The sequence below is a fragment of the Hemibagrus wyckioides genome, linkage group LG01 (assembly GCF_019097595.1).
Source record: "Hemibagrus wyckioides isolate EC202008001 linkage group LG01, SWU_Hwy_1.0, whole genome shotgun sequence".
In the NCBI taxonomy this organism is placed as follows: Eukaryota; Metazoa; Chordata; class Actinopteri; order Siluriformes; family Bagridae; genus Hemibagrus; species Hemibagrus wyckioides.
The window spans coordinates 18,172,876-18,182,637 of NC_080710.1; the positions used below are offsets into that span (position 1 = coordinate 18,172,876).

General features: G+C 36.0%; 1 protein-coding gene across 1 annotated transcript; it reads right to left on the bottom strand.

Annotated features, from left to right (window-relative positions):
• Positions 1-347: 347 nt before the first annotated feature.
• Positions 348-7,357, bottom strand: stx12l (syntaxin 12, like). Its single transcript, XM_058400962.1, has 10 exons — positions 7,245-7,357; positions 5,693-5,814; positions 5,275-5,344; positions 4,757-4,856; positions 4,546-4,683; positions 4,309-4,349; positions 4,021-4,126; positions 2,492-2,564; positions 2,319-2,401; positions 348-2,219 (listed from the first exon to the last, which is right to left on the bottom strand). The coding sequence occupies exons 2-10, from the start codon at positions 5,790-5,792 to the stop codon at positions 2,127-2,129; spliced, it is 804 nt and encodes a 267-aa protein (XP_058256945.1). The 5' UTR covers positions 5,793-5,814; positions 7,245-7,357; the 3' UTR covers positions 348-2,126.
• Between the last annotated feature and the right edge of the window lie 2,405 nt (positions 7,358-9,762).

Here is a 9,762-nt window from a genome sequence, read left to right on the forward strand (position 1 = left end):
TCATGCCAATATGTGTAAGATAAACTACACCTTTGTATGAATAATTGTGTGAATGTGTACACCATGCTCACAGACTGGCCTTCCATTCAGAGCGTATTCCCAACTCACTCCTAGAGCTCCTAAGATAGACTCCAGTTCGATTATGACCTTGTTCAGGATAAAGCAGTTAGTGAAAATGACTGTGAGTGAAACTGATCTGATTCCGCTGATCTTACTTTAGCAGAATCGGATCAATTCATCCATGTCTGCACTCACAAATCTAATGTACATTGCTCAAATCCTACAAAGTCCATGTAGCTCACCGATTTCAAGTAGAACAGAGACTGCAGTACAAAAGACCAAACACCTTGATGGACATTCTCATTTATTTAATATATACAGAAAGACAGGTGTAAACTGAGATACCTCCTGATGTGGATGAAAGCTTGAACTAGTTTTTGGTACTGAAGGTTTACTGCAATAACCAACCACATAGATTTTTATAGAGAAAGAAATTATGGTAGTGAAAGATTTTAAATATAGATAATGTTAAATAACTTCAAAAGAAGCTGCACTTACAATCCAAGTGTATGTGTGTGTGTGTGTTACGAGATCATACCACATAATGGTACTTAAACTTAATCAAAAACATTGTTAATGTTAACAGATCAGATTTTACATTAAAATAACATACCTTCTCACAGATCATCAGGTTGAACCAAATCTCAACAGATGATTGAAGCAGCGTTAAGAATTTACGTTATTGAGCTTAGATTAATGAGTTGATATTTTGAATAAAAAAAAAAAGAAGAAAAAGATAAGACACTCATTTACACACATGCACACAAATATACATAAATATATTACCAATATCGTTTGAAAGAACGCCCCACAGCGGCTTCATCATATGAATGGCAGCCACCAATGACATATACGTTTTGTACCACCAGTGTTACATACATTTTGCTGAAAAATGCATTTTCTTTAAGACAACAATAACATTATTATACAAAAAAAAAAAAAAAAATCACTGAGCCACTTTCGAAATTTACAATATGCTTTCAGAGACAAAAGAGAATATTAGTAACTACCTGTACAATATGTGCTACACCTTCATTAGAGCAATTTACATCAGGAGAATGACACAGATTTGTTGTTAATTCTGTACCCCAGCACACTGGATTTAAAATGAAACCATGAATGACATTAAAAGAACAGACTGTTAGCTTTAATTTGGTACTTTGTACATCTACACTGGGGTAATGATCATTTTTATACATACAACACCACCATTGTATGAGACCAAACATGAAGGGAGAATTTGCCATGTAAGCATTTCTCAACATGTATCATCCTGCCACACCTTGCTATTGTAAGAAGAGTTAAAGAAACAAATAATAATAATAATAATAATAATTTATATAACTGTAATAATGCATGTACAGGCTGAACAAAAATAAATATTATTTAGCTGAAAATAAAAGTGAAAAACAGTCTAGATGATAAAGTAATCTGATCAGTGACAATTCTTAAAACCATTAGCCATATCTACCATTTATATGTTGGTCAACTATTGAATATTATTATGTTTTTTGATAAAGATCAACAAAACAATATATAATAGCTAATGAAAAGTACGAGCTGAGCAGTAATTCTTTTTTTTCCCTGCACCTCTGAACCTTTCTCTGCATCTCTGCACTATTTTATCATTTAAATAGACATTTTTATTACTTACATTAAAGTAACAAAACAGCCTATTCCAAATGATAAAGTAATAAAATATGGCTCGTGTTTTATAAAACCTCCAGTTTCAATCAAATTGTAATTCTATCAAATGAAACAAATGTTTCATTCACTTTTAATCAACTTCATGTTTGCTCACCAAATCCACCGTCAGTGAACTGTCACCTGTCTCTTACTATTTTGCATAATACTTGGAAAATGCACAAGACTCAACTTGCCCTATAAAGATGTAAAAAAGCAATACTGGACATGCAGGATGCTGTCAATATTTTGTTTACATTTGAATATTTTAAATAATAAAAGCAATTTATTTGCCGTTCCTTTCCATACACAAACCAAACACTCAGCAGCCGGTCACCACTAGATATCTTAAAGTGCACCAGATACAAATGTGTGATGTCACCTTATTTCACAGCTCGCCAAATAATAATGGCGAAGATAGTGACCACCAAGGACAGCACTAAAGCCAGAATGCACATTCTCTTGCGGGATTTTCTCTGGCGAGAACAAAGAGAGACAGACAATCTGTTGATGATGCATACTGTGCTATTGCAATAAAATAAGGTTAGGCAAATGTTAAAACAACATTGTTGTACCTGGTAGTAGGCTGCACGCTGCAGTTGCTCAGTCCCGCGCTCCACATGCACCTCAGCGCTCTCCACATTAGTCTCTATGCTATCTGTGTGTGACATGACCACAGACATGAATAGCAGAAGAGTGCAGATTGATTAAAGACTGCATGCCACACACAACTGATAGGTATACCCACCTATTATATCGCCTTGGTCATGAATCATAACTGCCAAATCTTTAAAAATCTGGTTCACGTCCATAATATCTGCCTGCAATAACAGTAACAGTCAGATTTTTTTTTTTTCCTTAAAAACATTTAAGATATCATAATTGAGACATTCAATGATATTTATAATAAATTAGTTCAGGTATACTTCTATTAGTCTAGAGTAAAACAACTGATCCTTGGGACCTGAAATGTATACGGTCAATTTTAGTTCTTTAGTTAAGCTGAAAAAAACAAAAAAACAAACAGCATATGAGGCCTCATTGAGTAGCAAAATATTCAGATACTGATTAAAAACTAAGGATCTGAGACACTATTTTCCTGCCACACTTGTTGCCTTTTTTTCACAACACTGATTTCTTTGCTTTTCACTTTTGAGAACTGTTTGCTTTTTCCCTTATTTTGCTGTACTACAGTTTTATTTCACTGTTCTTTTCATATTTGTAGTTATTTGTGCTTAAATTTGTATGGATAAAGAATGGGGGGAAGGTGTGCCTTGAAATAGTAATTTGTCTTCAGCTAACACACATCAACATCAAAACAATAGTTTACCTTACGGCCAAGCCAAGGCACAACACAGGATGACGGACATGTGTAGTTTATACTTTGATTTATTTAACGGTAGTATAATATTAGTAGCCAGGAATGACTGATGAGCAAAAGACTTCTGCATCATAATATAGCAGACCACCATACCCCTTATATACTGATATTATAAACAACACAAAGAGTATGAGACACAAAGTAAATGAGGAACAAATATAATCATTTCTCTTGTCCACTTGAAGATGGCACTGAATCAATACTGCAGCTAATTAATTACAAATATACATTATTAAGAAATGAATAGCATACTCATAGTCAGCATCATGACCTCAAGCATCAGACTGGGAAAAAAATGTGAGTTCAGTGATTGTTGAGTCGCTGCAACTTTGAGACGGTTTGAGTATTTCAGCAACTGCTGATCTTCTGGGCTATCCACACACACACCGTAGAAAGAAGTGTTCCTAATATATATATATATATATATATATATATATATATATATATATATATATATATATATATATATATATATATACATATATATATATATATATATATATATATATATATATATACATATGTATATGTATGTAAGTTTGTTTGTAACCCTAGATCTAGTTAACAAGTTAACATAAATTTGGTCATTTCTGATGTTGTTTTTTAACAACATGAAGGTAAAGTGGTATCCAAAATATTTGTGCATCAGTGTTGCAAGAAATAATTTTTTTTTCACTTTTCATTTGTTTTTCAAAATCTAAAATTATTGTAACTCACTGAGGTCTCATCTTTAATTTGACCAACATTAAAGACCTTCTACATATCTGCAAACAAAACAGATCAGCAGTTTTACAAGCCTAGAATAAAATGAGAACTTGCAATAAAAAAAATTGAATTGAACACTGTATGCCAGTTGTGCAGTCTGAGGGTCTGATAATGATAATCCCAATTGTCACCTCCAGTTGTCGGATGTTGGTCTCCCTCTCCTTGATCAACTCCAAGTCCTCTTCTGTGATGGGCTCCTCTTCAACCTGACTCTGGAACGGCCCAGAGTCTTCATTCCTACAAGATCAGAGCGCAGATATCCAGATACTGCTACTGCTATCCCGATACTGGCCCTCCATTCTTTAATTCTCTTGCACAGTTTGCTCCTTATTACTGATGGAATAACTTGCCTATTATGCAACATCATTTTGGCATGTGACTACATGGTTTACAGCCAGAGAAATGATAAGTTCACCTACTTTTCAAACGTCACAAGTTGCTCATCTTGGTTGCTTTCCTCCTATAAAAATAGAGACAGAAAATATTAAGAGAAACCTTAAATTTATAGGTTTGTTAATTACATTTTACATACAAGTATGCACATTTATTACACAGACTAAGAATACAATGAGTACACAACCTAGAAAAAAGCTTTTTGCTACAATTCTATTGCTCTAAAAGACAGAACATGGTTTGTGTGTTCCACTGCATCATACCAGGAAGCGTGAGCCAGCTCGAGCCCTGTCCACAGACTCTCGCTCCCTCTCAGCTGCTCGACGTTGCACCACCTGGAAGTTGTTGAGGGCTGCTGAGAAGTCATTCATCAGCCGATCTTTCTGGATCCTCAGCTGGCGCTGTGTGAAAAACCTTAATGTGTTTAACAACTCTTGGGTTGAATACATCTTTCTTTTGCGAAATTGGGCTCACCTGTTCTGAAGGAGACTGAGGTAGGGGTAAAGCACCCAGTTCTTTCAGGTGCTTGTTGGTCTCTTTGGCTAGCTGATTTGTGTAATGCTGCATCTGCTGCCTGAGAACCACAAAGATCTGTCACAAGACTGTTACAAAAGCTAAAAGAAAACTTTAAAAAATAAAAAAATAAGAAATCAGGAAATCAGCTCTTTTAATAACTATGTTTTATTTCAACACCACTATGAATTGGCAAATAAATTAGCCCACATACCCAGATAATTGAGGATTAATTACGTAATTCATTTATTAACTTTACAGAGTCTATGGATATACATCTGATTTGAAAAGTCCTGGATATACATTTGATTTGATAAGTAGACTCACTGTCCTTCTTGCATTTTTCTTTTGGCAGAAAATGCTTTATAAAATTGCTCTGTGCAGGATAATATGTCTAGGAGGACAGATCAAGGATTCAGAAGGGCATTAAAAAAGGGTGATAGATGAACGTACTAGAAACAATAACAGGTATGACTCACAGTCTGTCCTGGAGTTCAGGAGTGTCTGGTCTGCTCCCAAGCTGGAACAGCATGGATTTGATTTGGCCGGCTAAACACAAAAGACAGAAGAAAATGCACAAAAACAAATGGACTACAATCAAGATTTAAAAAAAAAAAAAAAATCAAGTAACAGAGAATTCCAAGTATTTTTCTTAGTTATGATTATATTGAAAATCGAATCTTGTTTTTTTCCTGCTGAGTAAAAGAAATGATGAAAATCAGGGATGTGAGAGACAGAATAATAGTTTAAGCGGTAAACCTATTCCTTTATGTGGATGATTAATATAATAGTTATAATAATCAGAGTACTGAAAGGCATTTAAAAAAAAAAGTTAAATGGCTGCTTCTTGTTGAAATATTGACTGTGGCACAAAATGTTCCTACATAGAACACTTACTGTTGTGTGTTATTTTCTGAATATTAGAGCTGCATGTTTGAAACAGATTGCTGAAGTCTCGCGGCTGCGAGCGATACAGCCCCATCTTTCCGGACGACATGGTGGAAATACAACACAGAGCCCTGCAGAAGAGAATTATCACAATTATTACTATTATTATACCCCAATAACACATGAAGAAAAGGAAGGGATGTCAGCTGTTCCCTTGTGCATAATGTCAGGCATGCTTGCATTCTGTATACTGACACCTGATCTAGTAGAAATGTTCAGATATCCAGCTTTAACTTGCGCTCCTATATATATATATATATATATATATGATATATATCCTATATATATATATATGATATATATGATATATATCCTATATATATATATATATATATATATATATATATATATATATGATATATATCCTATATATATTTATATATATATATATTTATATATATATATATATATATATATATATATATATATATATATATATATATATATATATATATATATATATATATATACATACATACATATATATAAAAGTCTCTAAACCTGGAGGAAAAACTCCTTTGAGATGACATGAAGAAGAAAGAAACCTTATGAGGAACCACAGTAAAATGAGAAGCCATCCTCTTCCTGGTGACATCGGATAGTCTGATTATTTATCATGATTGTATACAGGGTGTGGAAGAGTAAGGCCAAACAGTACTGAGTGAAATTATTGGGAAATGTGCTTCGAGAAAAGTGTGTAATGACTTGCACTTTTTAATGGTGCTAGACTGGGAGCTTCAACTGTAGCTGCTTATTAACAGCGTTAGCCTCATAAATTTATCGCAAACCTAAACACGTAAACAACTTTCTGTTGAACCTGCCGCTTAATGGAATCCAGGGTAATGAAAATGATCGCGGTCTGCTCATATTCTCATAAAAGAGCTTTCCGTCTTCCTCCTAATGTAGTTCTGGTGTACTTTACATCTTTTTACTAATCGCTGGCTTACTGATGCTTTGGGACACAGCAGCAAAGTGCGGCCGGAACTCTAGAACCTCCACACTGGGTTTCAGTAGGAGCAATAAACAACATTACCTCTAGTCTACTTTGAACCTTTTAAATGGTGCTTTGCCTGGGTCAAAGGTTCAAGGCTTTGCCTCTTGTAAATGTTGTTTACTTATAGAGTTGATGTGAGCTAGGAAACTGTCGTTAGCTTCAAACCTGTCAAATACGCATTTTTTTTCTGTTTGTTAGCAGTCAATAAAACAGCAGCGAATGTAAATGTTTGTGTCTGTGCTGTGTGATATTTATTACAGGTGTTATTTGGTGTTCAATTATAAACGCTTGGATGTTTATAACAGGGCTGATGATGCTAACTGTACACATCCGCTTCCCCTGAATAGCGCTCATGTGGTGCGGGGCGGACAGGCTAATGTTTACATACGATTCATACTACCGGCTGGGCCAAGATTCTGGACTCTTCCAGCGAAAATATAGCAGTGAGGCGTAAATGCGAGTTATGAAGGGTTTAATAAAGCCACCGATGATAAACGGTTTACTCACGGTGCGTCGATGTAGCACAGTTTTCCGTCGTTTCTCGATGTTGCTGTGGAGACCCAGCAGCCCGCGCGCGCGCCTCAAGCCGCTCCCATTTAATCCGGCATGTGTTACAAACCGAAAGGGGGGGGGGTTCCTGTAGAAAAGCACACAAAAGACCCTTGTGTTTTTTCTTTCTTTCTCATTTATTTCTTTATTTGTTTGTTTGTTCATTCACTTAGCGTCTTTATTGCCCTAAATATATCAGATTAAAATTTTAGAAAAAAGATGTGTAAATAATAACTTACAATTTGCCACCTGTAATCCTATCATTAAGATATATTTCTCGTATTTTAGGATATATGTATATATGTGTATATTTTACGATACAGCTTGACTCTTGACAGTACTCTTCATTGGAAATAAACAGTTACAGTGTTATATCTTCCATCCTTTCAGCTCATGTAAGTGCGTGAATACTAATAGCACCGATTTTACTGCATTGTGTTTGTGTGTGTGTGTGTGTCCCATGACTTTCATATGATTCCAGCTACAATCACATGACTACCCAGAGCAAAATAGATTACGGTATAGCCTTCTGTTCTAGATCTGGCCCACCATAGTCCAGTGATATGCTAAAATTTGTAACCTACACAATCAACAGTTAATTTGTTTCTTGCTACAAATAAGACAATTAAGTGGTTAAATTTTATTTCGTGCTGTTATCATTTTTGACCCTAAGCCTAGCGCCATCGACTTTGAGGAGATAAGACAGTTTTGAGCTTATAATAAGAATAACACTTCTTCCCGTCTTCTTAAAAAATGCTGTTTTCATCGTGAATTTTCTGTCTGTAAACTGATATGAAAACACACACACACACACACACACACACACACACACACACACAAACAAACAAACCTGCCATGTCACCAGTTCTCTAATTAGATCCAAGAGGATAAATAAAAATGTATGTGAAACTACACTATATTGGCAAAGGTTTTGGGACACCCCTTCAAATCACTGAATTCAGGTGTTGTTTTTCATCCATGTCTTTATGGACCTTGCTTTGTGTGCAGTCATGTTGGAACAGGAAGAGGTCAAAACCTTTGGCAATAAAGTGTATCTAGAAACTAATGTCTCTAGGCCTGTATGTAGCGTATCTAGAAACTAATGTCTCTAGGCCTGTATGTAGTGTGGTGTCCAATGAGCTATGTTTGGCCAAATAAGCCAAACACATTTAGATAAAATCATGTGTTTGGATGAGCTGCAACAATGGAAACTTGTTTAACACCACTTCCAGCTACAGCCATTTTTTCATAGGTGTATTGTCTCAAATGTGTGTCTCTAGACTTATAAAATCCCTGACATACTAAAATTGGTGCTCTTAAACTTTTGTGCCAGTTTATAAAGACAGTGTTTTCATGTGCTGCTAGGCTGGTGTGTCACCACCCCAAACTGTCACCACCCATACTGAGAAGCATGACTTGTTCTTTCCTTAGTAAGAAATTCACAGTTATGATTTGTCAGCAATGATGACATACTTAAATTCTGGGTCCCTGTTTATCAACATTGCATAGAAACATTTCTAATCAGTGTTTTACACCTCCAATAAATGTTCCTTTTTCATCATGTGGATGGCCGGGTGTGTGCGTGTGCATCACTTACCAGGATAACACATGGCACCAGGATGCACTATGGGAAGAAGGCAAGCTGGTGGAGGCAGTGTCATGCTTTGGACAATGTTCTGCTGGGACACCTTGGGTCCTGCCATCCACGTGGATGTTACATTGCCATGTACCACCTACCTAAGTATTGTTGCAGACCATGTACACTCTTTCATGGAAATGTATTCCCTGATGGCTGTGGCCTCTTTCAGCAGGATAATGCACCGTGACACAAAGCAAAAATGGTTCAGGAATGGTTTGTTGAGCACAACATGAGTTTGTGGTGTTGACTTGGCTTCCAAATTCCTCAGATCTCAATCCAATCGAGCATCTGTGGGATGTGCTGGACAAACAAGTCTGATCCATGGAGGCCCCACCTCGCAACTTACAGGAATTAAAGGATCTGCTGTTAACATCTTGGTGCCAGATACCACAGCACACCTTCAGGGATCTAGTGGAGTCCACACCTCAACAGGTTAAATAATTGGTCATAATGTTATGCCTGATCAGTATACAAACCTACACAACTGTTTGTTTTGATTAATCTCACTCTGTGCATACATGCATACATACAATGGCACTGATTCGTAGTTGTACAGAAATGAGTACAAATTTGAACTTGTGCTTATTTAGGTGATTTAAGCTCCCACTCACTAGTCCTTTATTTAAATGTTACATTTATAAAATTTAGAACACTAAAGCCCATTACCTATATTTGAGTACACAATGAAATGAAACAATGAAACAGCCTTTATTTGTCACATATACATTACAGCACAGTGAAATTCTTTCTTCGCATATCCATCCTTGGAGGTTGGGGTCAGAGCGCAGGGTCAGCCATGATACAGCACCCCTGGAGCAGAGAGGGTTAAGGGCCTTG

Excerpts from the sequence above, each read along its gene's own strand:
- stx12l (XM_058400962.1), bottom strand. The coding sequence starts at position 5,792 with ATGTCGTCCGGAAAGATGGGGCTGTATCGCTCGCAGCCGCGAGACTTC. Across the intron at positions 5,345-5,692 it reads TCAGAAAATAACACACAACA|CCGGCCAAATCAAATCCATG; the intron begins GTAAGTGTTCTA and ends TTTTGTGTTTAG. Across the intron at positions 4,857-5,274 it reads CCTGAACTCCAGGACAGACT|GCAGCAGATGCAGCATTACA; the intron begins GTGAGTCATACC and ends TGTGGTTCTCAG.